General features: G+C 41.8%; 1 protein-coding gene across 1 annotated transcript in view; it reads right to left on the bottom strand.

The window, feature by feature from the left end:
- The window catches only part of LOC116063358, a 104570-nt gene that overhangs the window by 6120 nt on the left and 75339 nt on the right, over positions 1-23111 (bottom strand). Inside the window, exon 4 of the mRNA XM_031318320.2 lies at positions 12116-12321. Within this exon, the coding sequence (XP_031174180.1) occupies positions 12116-12321 (206 nt within the window). The remainder of the gene's footprint in view (positions 1-12115; positions 12322-23111) is intronic.

The following is a 23111-nucleotide window of genomic DNA, read 5'->3' as shown; positions in this document are numbered from 1 at the left end:
AAAGTATTAGCATCCTAATATACTTAAAGTACCAAAAGTAAAGGTACTTATTATGCAGAATGGCCCATTTCAGAATAATAGACTATATATTATATTATTGGTTTATAATTACTGATAATGTGTTTATCACTTTAATGTTACAGCTGGTAAATGTGGAGCTAATTTTAATTTATTCATGTATATTTTATATATTATTTAACATACTGCTGGGTAGCATGTAAATTTCCCCTGGGGAACAATGCAGCCTTATTGATATAATAATATCATTATTTATTTATTGATTATTTTGTAACTAGTAACTAAAGCTGCCAGATGTAATGGAGTGAAAAGTAAAATATTTCCCTCTGAGGTGTAGTGGAGTCGAAGTATAAAGTACCAGAAAATATAAATATATGTACGGTTCTGTTACACGCGGGAATAACGGGACGGTTGGTCGTGGGTCCCACCCACGACCTGGGAAAGGGTCGTGGGTGGGCGTACGGTTCTGTGACACGTGGGAGGAAAGAAAAAAGCGACTATAGCAAGCGTGACAAGCAGGACGTGAACCCCACTCTCCTGGGTGAAAGTACTGTGTTTGACCCATCCACCACCTTAACCAACCTCCTTATGCGGAAATTTGCCCTTACATACTACTCGCTAAATCCTATCTAACTGCTGCTCTCCCCGATGCGTTACACAAACACGCTAAAAGACGCCTTTTTCATCGCATCAGACACTGACAGCCACTGTCCAAACGTCCTTATTTTACGAGTTCGGAATGAGAACGGGTTGTGTGAGCAAATGCTATCTAATTTAGCCAACATATCAGGAAGGTGCCGCCAAACTCTTGCATACCATGGGCAATCATTTTGGCGTAATTCACTTTAGCGTGAAATACAAGAAAAAAACATAAATTCAGTTTTTTCAAGCCAAGTATAGCTAAACATGCACTTCCCCATAGCGGAAGACTAAAATTCATTTCATGTCTGTGTTAGCCTACAATCCAAAAGAGACTCACACAAATAACACGAAAGCTGATTGGCTGCAATATAAATTACATTTTGGTCTCATTTGTAGTCATAATACGGTAAAATTATATTTGGATTAGCAAAAGAAAGAACTACAACACCACAGAATTAAAAGAAAAGAGCATAATGAGGTAGCGTTGCATGGACGTAGGAAAATTAAGACATGTTTAAAATTATTTAAGACCTAGAACACAATACTTTTTAAGACATTTTAAGGCCCTGAAACCCTGACATAAAGTGCCGCACTGTAGCCTCCAAACACGACAAGAGTAAAGCATGATTTATGCTTCTGTGATAAACCTACGCTGTCACTACGTACATAGGTACCGTATTTTCCGGACTATAAGTCGCTCCGGAGTATAAGTCGCATCAGTCGCATCAGTCAAAAAATGCGTCATGAAGAGGAAAAAAACATATATAAGTCGCACTGGACTATAAGTCGCATTTATTTAGAAATTTATTTCACAAAATCCAAGACCAAGAACAGGAAAGGCAAGTTATTCAACTACACAACAGCACACAGAACAAGGGGCTGAATACGGTAGGTGTCCGGTATGTTAACGTAACACATTAACAGTTATTCAACTACACAGTAGCACACAGAACAACTACCAGGGCGTGGAGACGTAACGGCAGCGTTGACGAGCCTCTCCCAGCAGGACGCTGTTCAAGCACCCATCTGTGGACTCGTTCCTCCAGCTCTGGCCATCTTGCTTTCAGCCCGCGATTAGCCGATTAGCCGATTAGCTTTCTTTGTTTTCTTCATTGCAGTAAGACTAACCTTTTCGCCAGTCCCTCGCAAGTTTCTCTCTCACTCCAAACTTTCTTTGTGCTGCTCGATTACCGTTTTCGGCTGCGTATTTTACTACCTGCAGTTTGTAATCTGCAGAATAAGATTTTCTTTTCTTTCTCAGTTGTCTTTAGGAGCAGCATATAGTTGTCACAAGCCTAGAGCGCCTCTCGCGGCTGTAGATGGTAATGTTTTCAGTATGAAATAACATTTAAAAACATGTTAAATTATATATATTTTGATATATAAGTCGCACCTGACTATAAGTCACAGGACCAGCCAAAGTATGAAAAAAAGTGCGACTTATAGTCCGGAAAATACGGTAAGTGAAGACACAGACCCTACGCTGTAGCCTGATGTGCACCTCTTGAAAAATGTAACTACACATTGCGGCGACGCACGTTGCTCGACCGTGGCTTGGTAGGGTTACATTTCCCCCTACTCATTTCCTGGTTTTCCTTCTCCATAAACAACATGAAATCATGGAGAGGGTTAAGTTTTCCTGCTACAGATTTCCCACCATGGTCAGAAAGCACAGAGGAGACACTTTGTTTCTTCCACTATGCCTCTATGACCATAGAGTCAGTACTCGCTCCGAAGCTAATCGTCGTCACTCTCTCACTCGCTCTACTACACACTCCCCACACACACACACATGCCGGCCCTGCTATTCTTTTAAAGAGATCGACGTACACACCAACGCACAAGCATAAACTTCAGGCTACTTACGTAGGCTACGGCGAATGCTCTGCGTGGAGCCTAACTAATACTACACTAGTGGACAATCCAATAAGGTTGATGCTAGCCTGGATCAACGGAATGACAAAATCATCACAGTCATTCTCTCCTCACTCACTCAGACACCCCCCCTCCCCACACACGTTAACTATAACAGTTTATGATGCATTTTAATTAAACCGTTTAACACTTTTAAGAACAGTTTGGTACAAAGCAAAAGACTGGGCCGCAAACAAACAATACCGATCCCAGATTGACTGGATGTATAACCTCAGTCGACATAGTAATTGTCTGCTGAAGCAAATCAATGTCTCGGATCAGAATTGAAGCATTCTGCTTGTTTACAACACCTATCATTTGTTGTTATCGAGTGTGATCAGAGCAATTTGCCCTCCCTTAATATAGGTTTGATGGGACGGAAAAAAGCTCAATTCTCGGAGAATTGGAAAACACATTTCTTGTGCTTTGTGGTAACTAAACTGTCAACAGATAAGAGAGTCCATAGTATCAACTCCGGGGTAATTCATCTTACAATTGTGCCTCTGTGTTTTCCTTTTGGAGCAGCTTGGAAATTTTAATTTGAGGCCTTTGCTTAAATGTCACTGCAAATGCTTCGTCCGAATGCTCACACAAAGGAAAATGTAAAGCAGAATGCAAAACGTGTAGACGCTAAGCACTGTGCTCTCTCTGTCCCCAAATTCACTTAACTTATGTGTAGTTGCTACTTAAAAAAAGAAGTACATTTGTACCCTTGTGAACACTTATATCTGCAAAAGGGCGATGAGCTACTCGTCCTCAGGCAGCTCTGCAAACTGCTGTAGACAGTAGCGTGAGGTGAGAGAGCAGTGTAGGCCACTTTGTATCATGTCAGTGCTAGCGGTTAGACGCCATCTCCACAGTGTCCCTTGTCACCAATCACATCCTTTTAAACCACCCAGGGAGCTCGACCCCCCCCCCCCCCACCACACACACACACACACACACACACACACACACACACTCCCTTATCTGTCAATGCTGCTTAAATAATGTAATTAATGACTTAATTAACATTTCCATAATCTATTTTAATAAATCTAACACGGCATAATGAGAGTGTCTAACCTCCAGGCAATGGCATATAAAAATTCACAGTGCAGAGCTGCGTGGTCAGGGCACTGTCTCAGCACCCTGACTCTCGCCTTGACAGTAAAGGAAGGAGAGGGCGCATATTGTCTGACAGCCTTCTGAAAGGCAGTTCAAGCCTGACAAATGTCACGTGACTTTGTGAAAGTGTCCAATAACAGACCTGCAGCACAAGGAGGAGGGCAAAACTGAATATTTTGGAGGTTTAAAATGTTGAAAGGATGCCAGAGTGCAGTAGATAGAAACGAGAAGCATTCATTTGAAAGAAGTTTGTAAGTAGACTGTGAGGAAGAACAAATGATGCACAATTCAGTGGGTCTCCATTTACATTCATTTGTTGCTTTTAGCACTCTAACCCAAAGCTGCTGTGCTCTTTTCTTTTCCTGCTTCTTCTGTCGAAAAAAGAATTATATCATAATACATAATAACAGGACAACTTACTTTTCTTTTGAACAAAACAAAGACACAGTACTAAACAGAAACATACCAACTACCATCAATGATTAGTCTGATTTAATTCAATAGTTTTCAACAAGTAAGCCCATTGGTTCCTACACACAATGTCAATTGTTAGAAATGGGTCACGAGTCAACACTTTCATTTTAAGAAAAAGGCTCAGTAATTTTCTGAAACAGGCACTGTCGTTTTTAGCAAACGTCACTGAAACAGAAGGAAATAGTGCATTTGTTGGGGACTATTTTCTGCTGCAGATTAAGATATATTTGGTCCTTTAAGAAAACATTTTAGCAGCAGGACGCTGTGTGTGAGATGGAATCAGTATAAAGTGCTGTGTTCATGGCAATGAAGGAACATGTCACCTATGCAAACAATGCCTATTACTACTTGGATCAATTTACTGTTGGTTGTGGTCTTTTCATGGAGAATATTAGCCTGACAAGCCAGACCCACATCAAGATGTTGGGTCTGGGAACTCACCATTGACAGGGCTCAATCCGAGGTGCGGGATAAATGGTTGTCTTTCAAATTCCCTCTGTACGCAATAGGATAGCGCTCCAACCAACCAGAGCAACGCTAGTTGATAGATTAAAGGTATCCGGTCGGCAAAACTCTGAACACATCTTCCTTTTTTAAGAATGATTTCAGTGTTGTTCTTTGTTCTTTTCTCAAAAAAAAGCTTAACTCCAAGTCTTCCAGAGTCACGGCCAAAGCCGATTCCAAAGACCGCTGTTCGCCAGCAGCAGCAGCCATCATCTTTGTTTTCAAGTAGCAGGGAATTCACGCGGAACCGTCAAACTCTGCCGTCATTATGTTAAGCCCGTCCACCGACTCTATACACGATGTGATTGGCCCAGCTAGAGTTTGGCTTTTCCAGAGTTGCTAGACCCCCTGGCTGCAAATTACATTTGCTGCCGATAGGGTGCGTCTACATTTCTAGGCTAGGAGAATATTGGCAATCTTATCCTTTAAATGAACAGCAGATACAGATAAAACACATTGCACTAATTAACTAAATGACCATAACTTCTCATTATGGCAAAAATATACTTTCTCAACCAACATATTTCGTCAAATCTATTCACAACTCAACTATAACGACACAATTTGACAAACAAATATTTGCGTCTGAAGTGTTGTAGCCAGGGCAACAGACAACAGTTAACAGAGACACAGAGGGTTCATTCACTGGGAGGGGGAAGCAAAATGCTTTAGCCCTCCTGCCAATAGACTGGCATTATCGCATGTTACCATTTCATCAAGAGTCAGTATAAAAGAACATAAGTACACAACATGGATTCAACACAATAAAAGCTCATTCTGAAGTGTTTGTCTCGTTTCTGTGTCAAAGACAACCAGGCCGTGTGGGCTGTGAGAAAAGAGGGGGTTGCTCCTCATAAGGGCTTCGGCCCTTGGGGTGAAGTGTGACTGAGATGCACCCTGACAGGGGGCAGCAGGAGGCTGGCACATCCCAGGCAGCACAAGCACCATGGGGCACAGATCAGTGAGGCCCACCAATCCTAATAAGGGCAGCCACCAACCTCCCAATTGTACCATTAATAATGTAAGCATCAGTGAACAGAAACCTGTTTAGTGCAGTGGGATACCTCCAGTGTCATAGGTTGCATGTTCAACAGACAGATACATGTACAGTATATAATAATATAACATATCTGAGGAATGGTTTTACTTTATTCGTTTAAAGGCAGGGTTGGTAAGTATTTCCAATATGCACTTTTTATTATATATTGTTTGAAATGGTCTTTACATCCCGACAGCAATAAATAACTTATGGGCTCTGAAAAAGGAGCGAAAAAGATCCTTCATCTGTAGCTGCTGTAATCCTGTAAAAACGCCAACCAATCACTGCCTCGTGGTCTGCTTGGAAAGAACCAATGAAATGCCTCCGTGCCCTGCTGTGCATACTCTTTCACTCCCATGTATGAGCCTGAGCTCAATGCGTGTTGTTGCAGTCAAAATAGTCTGGATGGATCGACGACGGTTCGGGGATGGGATAGTTCCGGCGCCGCTGGAAGTTCTGCTGGATGTCTCTCACATTCTGTTTTCTGTGTTAACTTTAAACTCCTCACATCGAGCAACAATAACTGGAACCTCTGAGCAACATTACAGGATGAAAAATGATGAAAATGGCAAGTTCTAAAGAAAATGTGGACAAGGCAGGCCTGCTTGTTGCACGGTCCATGCTTTGGGGAATGATTTACGAAGAAAATGTTTACGGCATTTACTCTCTAACTGGGACATTTTGTGAACGATTGACGGAGATTTGCTATAGACAAAATACACACGGTGATAGACTGGTAAGAGGAAATGACGTTTAACCATGTATCCACTTAATTTAAATAGCTCTCGTTACTGTATTGTGTGAACAGTTTTGCGGGGTTCAAATGTTCCAACAAAACAAGTTTCTCCATCCATCCATCTTCTTCCGCTTATCCGGTAACGGGTTGCGGGGGTAGCAGCTCCAGCAGGGGACCCCAAACTTCCCTTTCCCGAGCCACATTAACCAGCTCGGACTGGGGGATCCCGAGGCGTTCCCAGGCCAGGTTGGAGATATAATCCCTCCACCTAGTCCTGGGTCTTCCCCGAGGCCTCCTCCCAGCTGGACGTGCCTGGAAAACCTCCCTAGGGAGGTGCCCAGGGGGCATCCTTACCAGATGCCCGAACCACCTCAACTGGCTCCTTTCGACGCGAAGGAGCAGCGGCTCTACTCCGAGCTCCTCACGGATGACTGAGCTTCTCACCCTATCTCTAAGGGAGACGCCAGCCACCCTCCTGAGGAAACCCATTTCGGCCGCTTGTACCCTGGATCTCGTTCTTTCGGTCATGACCCAGCCTTCATGACCATAGGTGAGGGTAGGAACGAAAACTGACCGGTAGATTGAGAGCTTTGCCTTCTGGCTCAGCTCTCTTTTCGTCACAACGGTGCGATAAATTGAGTGTAATACCGCACCCGCTGCGCCGATTCTCCGACCAATCTCCCGCTCCATTGTTCCCTCACTCGCGAACAAGACTCCAAGGTACTTGAACTCCTTCACTAAAGACTCATTCCCTACCTGGAGAAGGCACTCCATCGGTTTCCTGCTGAGAACCATGGCCTCAGATTTAGAGGTGCTGATCCTCATCCCAGCCGCTTCACACTCGGCTGCGAACCGATCCAGTGAGTGCTGAAGGTCACAGGCCGACGATGCCATCAGGACCACATCATCTGCAAAAAGCAGCGATGAGATCCCCAGCTCACCAAACTGCAACCCCTCTCCACCCCGACTACGCCTCGATATCCTGTCCATAAATACTACAAACAGGATTGGTGACAAAGCGCAGCCCTGGCGGAGGCCAACTCTCACCTGAAACGAGTCCGACTTACTGCCGAGAACCCGGACACAGCTCTCGCTTTGGTCGTACAGAGATTGGATGGCCCTGAGAAGGGACCCCCTCACCCCGTACTCCCGCAGCACCTCCCACAGTGTCTCCCGGGGGACCCGGTCATACGCCTTCTCCAGATCCACAAAGCACATGTAGACCGGTTGGGCATACTCCCAGGCTCCCTCCAGGATCCTTGCGAGAGTAAAGATCTGGTCCATTGTTCCACGACCAGGACGGAATCCGCATTGTTCCTCTTCAACCTGAGGTTCGACTATCGACCGAACCCTCCTTTCCAGCACCTTGGAGTAGACTTTACCGGGGAGGCTGAGAAGTGTGATACCCCTGTAATTGGCACACACCCTCTGGTCCCCCTTTTTGAAAAGGGGAACCACCACCCCGGTCTGCCACTCCTTAGGCACCGTCCCCGACTTCCACGCAATGTTGAAGAGGCGTGTCAACCAAGACAACCCCTCCACACCCAGAGCTTTAAGCATTTCTGGACGGATCTCATCAATCCCTGGGGCTTTGCCACTGTGGAGTTGTTTAACTACCTCAGCAACTTCCACCAGGGAAATTAACGACAATCCCCCATCATCCTCCAGCTCTGCCTCTACCATAGAGGGCGTATTAGTCGGATTTAGGAGTTCCTCAAAGTGCTCCTTCCACCGCCCTATTACCTCCTCAGTTGAGGTCAGCAGCGTCCCATCCTTACTGTACACAGCTTGGATGGTTCCCCGCTTCCCCCTCCTGAGGTGGCGAACGGTTTTCCAGAAGCACCTTGGTGCCGACCGAAAGTCCTTCTCCATGTCTTCTCCGAACTTCTCCCACACCCGCTGCTTTGCCTCTTTCACGGCAGAGGCTGCAGCCCTTCGGGCCCTTCGGTACCTTGCAACTGCCTCCGGAGTCCCCTGGGATAACATATCCCAGAAAGACTCCTTCTTCAGTCGGACGGCTTCCCTGACCACCGGTGTCCACCACGGTGTTCGTGGGTTGCCGCCCCTTGAGGCACCTAAGACCCTAAGACCACAGCTCCCCGCCGCAGCTTCAGCAATGGAAACTTTGAACATTGTCCACTCGGGTTCAATGCCCCCAGCCTCCACAGGGATGCACGAAAAGCTCCGCCGGAGGTGTGAGTTGAAAGTCTGTCGGACAGGGGCCTCCTCCAGACGTTCCCAGTTCACCCGCACTACCCGTTTGGGTTTACCAGGTCTGTCCAGAGTCTTCCCCCACCCTCTGACCCAACTCACCACCAGATGGTGATCAGTTGACAGCTCTGCCCCTCTCTTCACCCGAGTGTCCAAAACATACGGCCTCAGATCAGATGAAACGATTATAAAATCGATCATTGACCTTTGGCCTAGGGTGCTCTGGTACCAAGTACACTTATGAGCATCCCTATGTTCGAACATGGTGTTCGTTATAGACAATCCATGATTAGCACAGAAGTCCAACAACAAACAACCACTCTGGTTTAGATCAGGGAGGCCGTTCCTCCCAATCACGCCTCTCCATGTGTCTCCATCATTGCCCACGTGCGCGTTGAAGTCCCCCAGCAGAACTATGGAGTCCCCTACTGGAGCCCCATACAGGACTCCATTCAGGGTCTCCAAGAAGGCCGAATACTCCGAGCTCTTGTTTGGTGCATACGCACAAACAACAGTCAGAGTTTTCCCCCCCACAACCCGCAGGCGTAGGGAGGCGACCCTCTCGTCCACCGGGGTAAACTCCAACGTAGCGGCGCTCAGCCGGGGACTTGTGAGTATCCCCACACCCGCCCGGCACCTCACACCCTGGGCAACTCTGGAGAAGAAAAGAGTCCAACCCCTATCCAGGAGTATGGTTCCAGAACCGAGACTGTGCGTAGAGGTAAGCCCCACCAGATCCAACTGGTAGCGCTCCACCTCCCGCACAAGTTCCGGTTCCTTCCCCCACAGAGAGGTGACGTTCCACGTCCCCTGACCTTCACTGCCACCCAAAACAAGTTTCTTCCTGAGACTATTATGAAGAGCCACCGTTGCTGCATCCCTTGCTGCATCCGGAGAGCACCGCCCAAGATGCTTGTGATTGGTTTAAAGAAATGCAAATAACCCCTGATGTTTTCTCCAATCCAGGAGCATATGGTCCTGTTGCAAGACCTTCATAGACCTTCCTCCGCAGGTCTGTCAATGTGCAAGTCAACTGGAGAATTGAGGGAACTCAGAAAAAGTTGCCACTGCTGCCACGGTTGCCGTCTTTCTGTTGGACAGGTACAGTATTTAGGGTTAAGAGGGGGTACTTGGGGATTTGTTGTTTTCAGGAAATGTCTTGTGTCCGCCTGTGTGTTGGTGTGAGCCCCAAGGAGATGCTACTCTCAAACCTCGCTAGCTTTTCAACATTACCAACCCTGCCTTTAAGGCTTTGAAGCTTCAAAACAACATAAACCTGTAATGGCAAGTTATTTTGAAGGATTCATGATTAACAAAGTGTTAGTATTTTAACAGTATAATGGTTAGCATGACAACATAGTTGAACCTCTTTCAACTAAAACAATGAGCAAATACCTGCAGCTGAGATCTGCCAAGAATGTAGCTCGTCTGAAGCTGCTGAATGTGTGGTAAACAAACCAATTTCCTGTCATAAAATTACAGCTCATTATGACTGCGGAATAGGGCTTCGACAACATAATGATGCAGAAGCACATAACCAGTGCAACCATATTTATGAATTACCAGTTCACTAGCCACATTCCTCGCAAAGGCACTTAATGGGGAACAAAATTTACGAGCCTTGTTGAGTTAATTACAAACAGCCTCTCTTATTTTAGTTAAGACAAATACTGGAGGAGGGACAGATGTAGAACACAAAGTTTTAATTTTGCTACTGGCACGAAAAGCAGTTTAGGGTGATTGGAGGGTTACATCACTTCTACTACTCCCATCATATTTTACAATGAATTTTATTAAGCAGGTGAGCTTTTTGAAATCCCAGCATTCAGTTGATTAAGACCAGTCAATATGGCACATTATTTCAAACATACTATAAGGACTATTATTTTTCTTTTTTTTCAAACATAATTATAATTAATCCAGTAGGTATTCTACAGAAATGTGCAGCCTGATTGGGGTACTATTTTAGGCAATTACAGATTACATAACCCTGTATTTGTAATCTGATTACAGTAGCGGCCAAATGTTGCTTTCTAATCACAGAGTAGATATTGTTTATGCCAGGAATCTAATGCATTATTTACAAGCTAGATGTTGATAAAAACAGACTGTTCATTTACTAATGGTTTACAGTTCCGCAGGCACCATTCCAATTAGCAATATCTAAATGGGAAAAAGGCAGAAGTGAAAACAAGAGAGGTGGGGGTCGGACAACAGCACGTTTTCAAAGATGATTATTTGGATGACACCGAAACTCACTGCTTCTTGCTTTAAAAATCCCATAAAAAATGAAATGTTACTTAAAAAATATTGTTTGTATTTGGCAGATGAAAACCAGTGATGGGAATAACAGCATTATAAATGACGGCGTTACTAAACGCGTTACTTTTTTCAGTAATGAGTAATCTAATTGATTACTCTTCCCATCTTAATAACGCCGTTACCGTTACTGCTAAAAAATGCGGCGCGTTACTATAATTGAAGCTGTTTTTTTCATCAGACCAACTCTGAGCCGAGAGGCAAAGACTTTTTTTTACTGTTCTTCCTTGGTTAGTGGGCAGTGCACGAGACAAGAGCATAAATGCTGACGATTGGCTGAGGTTGAGTAAAATTTCATGGTAAGCCAATCAGAGGTAGAGTTGGGCGGGTGTTCGAAAGCACGCATAGTTGGACACACAACGAACAACACAAGCGAGTCAGTCAATGAGAGACAGGTATGGCGAAAAGTAAATATCAAAAGTTCCAAAACATCTATTGTGTTATTTGTATCGATCCACTATATAAACATAATATATACATACATCGCATTTTATTGGAGGCTAGTCTCACTTTGTCCCATAGTAACATTAAAATAGTTTCGATTTGTATACATTGTTTCTGTTAATAATGTATTGTATTAAGTGTCCATTTCATTATAATATTCAGATTTATCATAAATAATTGAACATGCACTGTATTTTCATCACATTTGAGCATTTAAAAATGTGCTTGAAAGTAATGCAATAGTTACTTTCTGAAATAACTAGTTACTTTTATAATTTGTAACTAAGTAACTAATTTAGTTACTTTTTGAACTTTTTTAAACTCCGGTGGATTTACGAGGACTATGGTTAACTGTACCTCAGATCTCTGCAGGGTAAATCCAGACAGCTAGCTAGACTATCTGTCCAATCTGAGTTTTCTGTTGCACGACTAAAACAACTTTTGAACGTACCCATGTTCAACCAAAACAAGTTCCTTCCCGAGGCTATTTTGCAGAGGCACTGTGGCTCTGTCCGGCGCTTAGCGCAGCCTATGACGATTGTGTTTAAAGAAATGCCAATAAACCAGAGCACATTTTTCTCCCATCCCGGAATGCTGTGTGGACTAGCCAGACCTTCCTCTGCAGTGCTGCGGAAGAGGGTCTGGCATTGCGAGACTAGTATCAGTACAACTCTAATTCATATGGAGTAAGAAAAATAAATACTCACTTGATTAGGAGGATCTCTGTCAGCAGACCAAAAGAGGCTGCTGCCACTTTAAAGGTGTTGGGAGGAGGAGGATTGGTGAAGGTGGTCATCATGCAGTAAACAACATAAGGTACCAGAGCCAGCAGAACACACGCAGCGATCAGCACGAGCCACGTTTGCCACTGGAAGCTCAGCGACCGCCATGGAGAACTCCTCTGGAGCTGGTACTGGACAAGAGAGAAGAAAGCAGGTCTCATGACTTCACCACACAATCACAAAAAAACATGTCTAATCACTGAAAAAAATATCAAAATGGTTTCAGTTTTAGATGCATAAAAGCAATAAAAGATCTCAAGCCACAAACACTGTAGAGGGTTTTTAGTAGTATTGCATTGCCAGACCTATCTTCACAGCGCTGTGGAGTAAAGCGTAATTTATGCTTCTGCGTTAAATCTACACCGTGGCTACGTATGTAGGTACGTGGAGACATGGACAATACGCTGGACCCTACGCCGTGACCTGATGTGCACCTCTCGAAAAATGTAACTACACGTTATGGCGATGCACGTCACTCGGCCGTGACTCATTTCCTGGTTCTCCTTCTCCATAAACAACATTAAATCAAGGATAGGGTTAACTTTTCCTGCTACGCTACAACTACATTCTGGTATAGGAGGGAAAAAAATGCTCTGGGTTGTTTGCATTTCTTCACCAATCACAATCGTTTTGGGCGGCGCTAAGCTCCAGACGCAGCGATGGTGGCTCTGCAAAATAGTCTCGGGAAGGAACTTGTTTTGGTGGGACATTTGCACCCACCAAAAGAAAACGCCACATAAAATATTAAATGAAGTTAACTGTTCACACAATACAGTAACGTGAGCTATTCACCCTATCCAGAGTTTTCATAAAGCTTTGTTTATAGTGACCCAAAACACTATTTGGGTGTGGACGAAAGGCCAAAATGTATAGAAAAGCTACTTACCCATGTACGTGTGGAGTAGGCCTAAGTCTTGCTAAAATCGTGTAAAAGATTTGGCCTAATTAATGTCATACTGGCAAAATACAGGCATGACACAATGTATTCTAAAGAAGTAAAGAATGGATCCAGATTTTAGTCATTAAATCATATGTCTACGTTTTTTTTACCGTAAACCTACCATTACAAGAGAATGTGCCCTGACTGTTTATGGTAACACAAACTAGTGTAGTGGCCATTGGGTTTTAAATTGTGTAGTGTGTTTCCAGCTTACAATAATCTGAGCTACAGTGACAACGAGTAAAACAGGACACAATTTTACCTAAATAGAAATCCTAGTAATTGTAATGTGACCCCCATAATGGAGAATGAACAAACCCCTATTGTTGGAATAAACTCAATAATACAACCTCAAACCTGATTCATACATTCAGTCCTTTTTTACCTCTGGCTTGGCACTTCAAAAACTGTATAAAATACTTAAACAGTTAAACAGAAATTAAACATAAAACACAGGCACATGCATAAAAAACACTGAAGCATGCATGCAGTCATCAAGCCGGCATGCAAACATTGCCTTAAATCCTCGCCAAATATCGCCTTGCTCTGGAGACAAACCAAACCACTTGAACAGCGTTTGATTAGTGTCTGGAATTCATCTGCAAATGCACACTTGCCTTGTCCTCTTTCATGGCTGCTATTCATTAATTAGATTCTTTGTGCAACTGAGCTATCCTCAATGTTTAAGGTTACATCAGGCCCCAGTAAGTGGTTGCCTGATAACAGAATGCATCCATCTTCATTACTCAGCTCTCTCTGTCTAGGCTTGCTCCTCCACAAGTGAGCTATGTCAGTAGGTTCTAAGGAACTGATACATTTCTTTGCATTCAGATCCTGAACTTTTGCCTCCTTTCATTTTAGTCACTCTGATTAAATTACTGGGTTGTGATTTCCACTCATATCGGGTTCTTTTGTGGTAATTTTTCCTTCTCAAGGTGGAATAGTGGTGCAGCCAAATGAAAACCAAACACCTTTTTGTGTTTTTAGATTATAAACTCTCTCTGTGATGTGCATAGTAAGGATTGTCAGATAAACATTACAGCCAAGGAATTTGTAAATACTGTGTTAATGTCACATTCCATCCTGACTCTAGCCACGCAAGTCAGTAAATGTGGTTCTTTTTCAAATACAGGCTCTATTAAACAAAACTATTTTCAACATCCTGGCTGATTTTTAAAATTGACTTTTAACATGCCAAAGTTGTTGATCAGGTTCACAGTCAGGTCATTACATTTAAAAAAAAAAAAAATGGAAATAGATAGAAAAAAAATAGAAATATATATATATATATATATATATATTTCAGTTCACTTGGAACATGGCAACTAATAAGATTTCTATCAAATGAATAGTTAATTAATCATACATCAAAAGCTAATGTTGAATTTATAAATCTTTTTCGCTTTTGGTTCATAATGAATACCAGTTTTGTCTCTGCACAGGCTATTAGAGAGAAAAAGAAAAAAAGTAAGCTTATTCCATCCTTTTTGCCAAAGAAAGCCCAGACATTCAGATAAATGTCTTCACAAACCAAACCACGTGTTTTCAATCTTAGAGGAAATATGAATAGACTCCATTCTCAAGGTAACAACAGAGCCAATGTGTTGCCACACAGTGAAGGCTTTCTTTTGTTATTAAGATATAGAACCTGATAATACAAAGCTATTAAAAAACAATAGAACTTAGTGTGGTGGTCAGTCCTTAAGGTTTGGTCGAAAACAATTGAACACATTTTGGGGACAATCATAAGAGAAGGCACATTTTAATGAAGCTGTTAGCGTCACACTGATCAGTGGGACCTCAGCCTTTAGTCATATCAAGCCCGAGCCAGTTTGAATCCGGTTAAAGCTTTAGTGCATAACTTTTTGATATTAATGAACGTCCGTTACATTCAAGCCATTATTAAATGAGTTGCTACAAAGCTAATTAAGACTATCAGCTCCACACAACTCTCTTTTTCTCTATTTCTCAGTATGGCTATGTTCAGAAGATTGTGTCGTCCGGTGACTTTCGCGCGCAGAAACTCTAGTGAAGATAATTACCTCTTCTAAAGAGTCCATCGTGTTTTTTTAATCCTCCGTGTCCTCCTTGGCTACTAGCAACAGTGTGGAGGAGGGGTGGGGCCGCGTGCGCGATCACGGAAGGCTTCTATCATGTGGACGTGCCGACAGTTTTGTTGTAACTACTTAGAATTCCTCATGGCGGCACAGAAACTACGCACTATAGCTTTAAAAGCAACTCAATATGTTTATTGTATTCCCTCAGCCTCAGCCATGTTTATTATCTGTGAAGAAGATGAGTAAAGTAACCGTCAGTAATGTAACGAAGTACAAATACTTTGTTACTGCACTAAATAAAATGTAAACTTTTATTTCACTACATTTCCCCTAAGCATCTTCATTACTTGCAAGAAATGTTTTCGTACGTTGGAGTGAAAGATTCTTCCTCACAAAAAAAAGGAAACTTCTGTTTCTGTTATTTTCTTTCTTAATGTCAGTCTTTGAATTAGATGTTTAAGTATGTGTGGATACCCTGAATATTATGCTTTATTATAAGGAAGCCACAATAAAGTTCACAATCAAAGTTTTTTTTAACTTTTACTTCTAAAAATGAAGTACATTTTATATCAGAAAATTACTTTTGATACTTAAGTACAGTAAATATCAGATACTTTAAAACTTTTACTCAAGTAATAGTCTAAAAGGTGAATTTAACTTCTACCAAAGTCATTTTCTGGTAAGATACTTGTACTTTTACTCAAGTATTGCTTTCAAGTACTTTATACAAGACTGGTAACCGTAACGAGACAGACCATGACATCTGTCTTGTCTTTTACGTGACTCTGAATTTAAGCAGTGTTTTAGTATTTTGGAGGCTAGTGGTTCAGAGTGAAAAGGAGACACAATAGTCCATCTATTCCTTGAAGGAAACTATGATTAAGGACACACTATATGAGGATATGTTTCACAGGCCTGGCAGACCTACCTGCCCCCTTTTTTGGTAAGGAACACCAAATTACATTTCCTCTGCACCTAATCTTACATTCAAATAACACATGGTAATCCACACTAGACTGTGAAACTATAACTTAAAAGTCAACACGCAATGCATTAACCCCTGGTTAAAAAAATCACAGTGTGTTAATTACATCCTGATGTTTTATGACTATGACCTTTAAACACTATACCAATCAATCAATACAAGAGGGAAGCAGCCTATTGGGAATATTTACAGTAGATCCACAGATTCTGAAAGTAGGGCACTATTTATCCAAACACAATCATTATTAATAACCGGACAGTCAACCCAAATACATTTTCTGCATATTTTCCACATTACCCCCTCTCCCTCCAGAAGTACAACCAACACATTGTCCAGCATGGAGATAATTAATTAACCAGATCTGTCACATGGGTACAGCAAAGGGGACAAAGACAAAAATACAATATTATCCTTATGAAGTCATGGTCACACATGCAATTTAAATGACTGTAACATTCTCTCTGATATAATATCAAAACAATAATTACATACAAGTTTTAGTGTTGTCAGATGTAACGTTGGGAACAAACACCTACAGAGGGAAAGGGATGATACGGCATACCATAGTCAGATTAATGAATGATTTATAATTTGATCCCCTTTTGTTACTTTTGCTATGCCTTTAGGACGGCACATATGCAGTGTACAGTGATAATGGAGGCAGCTTGACCACTCTAAATTCAAAGTAATTTTGGAAACAATGTGTCCTTGATGTCAGACAAAGCAGGCTACATGCTGTTGCGAGATTATATCAGCTGTAACTGGCTATATAGGCTAACTAACGTTAGCTCTGTGAGTTGAGTAGAAATTGTATCTGTGGCAGACTTTGTAATGTTTTCAGCTGCCTGGTTTAAAGATGAAAACCCTGGAAGAGAGAAGTCTAAAATATGATTTTGATGGTTACGTACATTACATAATATGCCCACTAAGTACTGGAATGAGGCTAAAAAAGACTGTTAGCTAAAGCTGACAGGTCCCAGGCAAAAACTCATCAGAAACATTCAACACAGAGGTAAGAATTATGCTTATAGCTTTTGTATTTTCAGACAATACTAGTGCAGTGCATGTTTGAAGCATGTGCCTGTTCGGAACAGGCCAATTGCTTGGTTCCCAGTATTTAAAAAAATAAAAAAATAACAACTGTATTGTGTAAATTCTCTAAACAATGCTCCGTCCCCGCTGCTGGACAGGGGCTTGTACAACAGCGTGCAACGTCTTTTGGACAGGCTTGAAAGACCCACACACATATGCACACACAGAGAGTCCTCAATAATAATAATAAAGAACCAGTACTACTTTAGGCAGGCCCCCAGGAAGTGCGCATATAGCTTTGAAGCTAATTGAACACAGTGGCCAAACAGTGGAATTGCAACTCCCGGCCTGTCACATGATGCCCTCCGGCCCAAATATACTTTTTCCGAGGACTTACATGTCTATAAATCAGTGGATATTTTTTTGTGTGTGTCACAACCCCCGCTTAATGACTCATTTCACTATCAGAATTTCAGTTTGGTCAGATAACATTTGGAAAGTCTACAAGAGCCACACGATTAAATAATTTAATCTCCATTTAAGTTAGTGGAGCGCTAAACCAGAAGTAGCCGGCTCGGCCGGCAGAGGTCTCTAGTGTGCCTGCATTATGGGCTGCTGTATCCAGTTCTTACAATACATCCATGAATTTAGCTAGTGAGCTAGGTAGCAAGGCATGCTAACGTTAGCAGCTTTCCATAAAGCAGACAAACACATCTATTTTTTATAATTTTGCTTTTGTGTTTTGGAAAGATGAAAAAATAAAACCACCAAGACCCTAAAGCTTGACAGGACAGTTATGGTGGCTAAGCTATGATAATTTAGACATTCATTTTTTCAGCGAGGAGGGTTAGCTAACTGTCAATTCCACCTTCAGATGTCATGTTCGGGGATGTTAGCAATCATAGTATTGTGTCCTGTGTGGTTTATTAGTTTTGGCATGATTACTGTTTATTCATTCAGCTAAATGAAAAATCATACACCTTTGCCATAAGCTGCTAACATATTTACAAAGGAACTGTACCATATATACCTGCTGCAGGAGATATCTGGATTTGTTTTTCTGAACACAGTACTTAGTAACCTTTAACTGCCCGTTATCAGCGTATCGACAAACTTTAGTTAGATCTCCTAATTTCAGTTGCAACACAAATTAACTGAGTAATGTGGAAATGCCAAGCAGCACCAGTGACAGTCTCCTGTGTACATGCTGCCTGTTTGCTAACAACAGAGATGAAGTTCTACTTAGCAGGACCAGACAAGAAAGTCCATTAACTTATTGAGATTAAAAGCCTGATGCCTTCCCTCCCACCTGACCCTCCGTGGCCCCTTCCCCCGACCGGCATCACACCTCCAAAGGAGAAAGGTGATTGATGAGAGCCATCAGGCAGCTTGGAATCTCTTCTCTCATTAGACTCCTTATGCATCTAAGCTGTTTCAACCCACACTGGGGAGAGCAGGGCAGGGGGAAGGGAGTGAGGAATTGTCCATACTCTGACTTTTTAGAAGATAAGTACTCGCACTAAAATATTTACCTTGTACATTAATCTCTGGGAAATTAATTTGCCATTATACTTTCTCCCTGAGAAAAAAAGAGACCTTTTTTTTTAACAGAGACGTGTGGTTTTCACTCCCTACTCTTCATGCTCAGTGAGCTCTCTCTCTTTTGACTCACTCATGGGACTGCTTGGAAATTAATGTCCCTGAGGGAGCGGTGTTTGGACAGTCAGGGTGGATCCTATCATCGACCACTGAGGCTCTCTTGGGGAGGGTTAGCCTGAGTGGTGGAAAGGAAAGGAAAGAATGTTACATATGCATATCCCTATAAGCAGACATGCTCAATCACATTAATGCAAGTGCAGCACATTATTATGTACTAATTGCCAATGGAGCGTTACTATAATAACTTCATTGTACCTAAGACAATTATTAAGATAAATAGCCAGATTTAAAGCCCTCCGTGGAAACAATTCAGTTTTTAGTTTTCCTGTTCAGTTTATTTTACACATGTTTTGAGTCAAAAAAACAAACAGGGATTGTCCAAATCATAGCAATATAGTCCTTGGATTTCTCCAAATGTTGAAGAGGTGTGGACGGGACTGTATTCTCTGTATCTAAAGAGTTTGGAATGTGATGTCTTTTTATAGCCTTTTCAAAACCAAAACACAAGAGCAAAGGTATACCCACAGTGTTACTTCCAAGGCCAAGAGTTAGCATATCATTAGCATAATCTAAGACTCCATTTACACCAGGCATTAAAATGTGTTTTGGGTGATCGGATTACAATCTGATAGTGCTTGATCACATGAAAGTACGGGTGTATATGCACCCAAAATGCACTGTGAAAGGTTTTGCGAACCAATCGGTCAAACCACCTCTTCCAGTGTTGGTTGTTATTTCTGCCTGCAGAATTGAAGGCCCCTGAGTAGAAGTAAGCAGCCTGCTTTTGTATACCTCTGTTCGTTTCAAATATTAGAAGAATTCTGAGTGGTAAATCTACTCCTGTTATCTATCTGTTATTATTGTAAACTGCATTTGTGCCGTGTGAATATGGAAAGCTTGACAAGTGCACCGACTGAAACTTGGCTGAAACCTCAATTCTGGCGGTGTGCGTCTTTGTGGGGAAGTGTAAGACAGTGTGAGAGGATGTGCGCGAGTGGGAAAGACACAGAATGCATTGTGTAAAAACACTTTGTGTGTCAGAGAGAGAGAGAAAGAGAGTTTGTCTGAGAAGGGTGGGGTTTTGGTCATCTGCCAGCGGATAAGATATCCTGACAAGGCAATCAGAGAGAAACAAATTCTGCAGCCACACGGGTTCAACTCCCTCGTTCTTCACCCTGATGAGCTTTTGAAAAATGGAGTGCAGTTGAAATTGGTTTTGTATGAGAGGCTTCAGATCTGTCTCTTGTCAGGATTATTGCCACCTGTCTTCATTGGCTGCAAAGGTCTGTTAATTAATCTGCCTCTCCTTCTCAGTGGCCGGAGAGGACGGGGTGAACAGAGTGCTGTCTTCCCTCCTCAGCACAGTGTGTCAGAGTTACTATTCCAGATAAATACACATCCAATTTAGGATTAGACTGCTGTGATGTTAAGCAACATCTCTAATCAGTATCATTAAAACACTACATCATGTCCTTCCTTTCTAATTTTTTGAGTGAAGCTATTTAATTGGATATTTAATCTAATTTAGTTAATGAAAGTCATGGGAAATTTAGTTTGAGGGACAGTAATATCTCTTGTGATCAATGAAGCTGCAAATGGAACTCTTCGGAGATTCTCTCCTGACTGATTGCTACACAATATTAATAAATACAGCAAAAATGTGTTAGTATAGAAATATATGCATGCGCTCTATTCTGTAGGAATGTGATCCCAGGGAAAACATGTCAGCTGATGTCAGTAAATGTAAGAGCACCAGCATGTGATTCAGCATTGATTAATTGGACATGGACAGATGAATATGCCACTGGATACCAATGCCAAGCTCATCAGAGTTAAAGCGTTATTACACAACCATCAGCTGTGATGCTGTAAATGAGCAGGAGAGTGAAAAGGGATTTTCTAAGCCAGGTTACTGCAAGACCGGAGGCAAGGAAAAAAAGCAGCTCAATGGACTTCTTTCTTTTGTTGCAGGAGGCTCAATCACAATCCAACAGGAACTTGTCATTGGCATTGGCCCTGCAAAGTGTCAAATTGATCAAGTGTTAGCTGGGATTGTCTGCTGCTGAGTGTCTGCACCTGTGCATTCCTCTAAGTGTTGAGATCCCAGTGATTCTCAAAGTGAAGTTTGAACTTGGCCTGCTGTTTGCGGCTCAGGCGTACCCAGACTTGCCTGGCTGAGAGCAGCTTGTATTGTACACACACTCCTGTCACTCTCCGCTGTTCCTTTGGAATGTAAACTACCAGTGTCACACCAGTGTGATATACTGGGGCTGCAGGTTTCTGTTGCAGTGCAGGTGCAGTTTGGGGTGCAGCACTGAAGTACCTGCCATGTTACAGCATGAATATGATTTAAAAAAACAGTTACTTGGACTTATCTGCATGCTCAATAAAAGTTTTCTGTCCTTTGCAAGTCTGAACAAAGAAAATAATTAGATAATGTGCATTACCTATTTCCCCTCTGAGTGCATGCCACAGTATCCTTAATCAACAGCACTTTTACATATGTTTGATTAAAGTAAAAATGAGCTGTTGTTTCTCCAAGGACATATTTTCATGTGAAGAATACTTTTTCATTTAGCAGACACTTATATGCAGAACAGTGTTGTTGCCGCCCACAGGTATAATCAACCAGAAAATTAATAATCATTCTGCAGGACTACAATAAATCATTACGCTTTGGACAATTAATAATGGCGGCGAAGCTTGGGATGTCTGATTACAATAGTTACAATGCATATCATCAAGATTTAAATCTAACATTTCACAATGGAATTTCAGACACCAGTGCACATTACTGATGTTTAAATTTGGAATTAGGGCGGGTCACGGGGGTTGAGGGATGGTGCGTATCTCCATCTACAACTCTAACCAAACTGCAATTACAAAACTTACAGTGCAGTACTTTTTGTAGATATAAATTTACATGTAATGCACAGTAAGAACAGGCTTGACTAGTGATTGAAGGAAAAAAAATAGAACTGAACTGCTTTATGGAGCATCTCATCTGACACTATAAACACATAATGTTTAGAGATTAGTTGAACTAGTTGAATATCATAACTGATTGTGAATCAGTAAGTCTTCCTATCAGTATTCTCCCTCTGCTTGTCAAGTTAATGAGAAGAGTGCTGTTTTGACTAAGTTCCACATTATTTTTCAATAAAATAAAAAAATGAATTCAGACTTTTAGCATACACCATGAGATACTCTTAACAATAATCTGTGAATTATTTTAATATTTTTTAGGTTAACATCATGGTGTCCCCCAGGGAAGTCCCTTGGTGCCATTATTTTTCTGTATTTCAATTTATCAATTATATGCCAATTGTTTTCAACAAAGCCTTACAATGTTTGCTGATAACACACATTAACTTATGAAATGCAATGAAAATGGATAAACATTTATATTTTGTTTTTTAAGTGTTTCTAAAGTCTATTTCAGACCAAAGATTCATTACAAGACAAAACCAGTTCCGCATTACATTAGTTCTGCATTACATTAATTAATTTGCACGTGAGTTTTATTTATTTTTATACCGTGTATTCTCCGTGTAAATTCATGTACCGAACCGAGACACCCGTACCATTTCGGTTGAATACGAATACATGTACCGTTCCACCCTGCAGTGCCCTGCTACGTCTTGCTATGACCTGCTACACCCTGTAACACCCTGCAGTTTCCTGCTACGCCATGAACTACTACAACTACTATTTCTAGTCATAGTTCCATTATCTATGCCCTGCAGTGCCCTGCTACATCTTGCTATGCCCTGCTACACCCTGTAACGCCATGCAGTGCCCTGCTATGCCATGAACTACTACAACTACTATTTCTAGTCATAGTTCCATTATCTTTATTGTGTTCATCACACCCCCAACCGGGACCGTCAGACACCACCTAAGAGCCTGGGTCTGTCCGAGGTTTCTCCCTAAAAGGAAGTTTTCCTCACCACTCGAGGTTTCTGCCTAAAAGGGAGTTTTTCCTCCCCACTGTCACACTAAATGCTTGCTCTTGGGGGAATTACTGGAATTGTTGGGTCTTTATTTAATTATAGTGTGGTCTAGACTTCCTCTATCTGTAAATCAAAACTCTTGTTTTGATTTGATACTACAAATTGAATTGAATTGAATTGAAAATTGAACAAAAGCAGATAATAAACACATTTCCTGATGATTTAATTTAAAATTAATTTTAATTTCAGTTTGACTTCAATATGGACCTCATGTAGGGTATTTCTTGCTAAGGTA

This window comes from Sander lucioperca, chromosome 11 (genome assembly GCF_008315115.2).
Source record: "Sander lucioperca isolate FBNREF2018 chromosome 11, SLUC_FBN_1.2, whole genome shotgun sequence".
NCBI lineage: Eukaryota > Metazoa > Chordata > Actinopteri > Perciformes > Percidae > Sander > Sander lucioperca.
The sequence above is the reverse complement of the archived record's forward strand: the minus strand, read 5'-3'. Positions and strand labels throughout refer to the sequence as shown.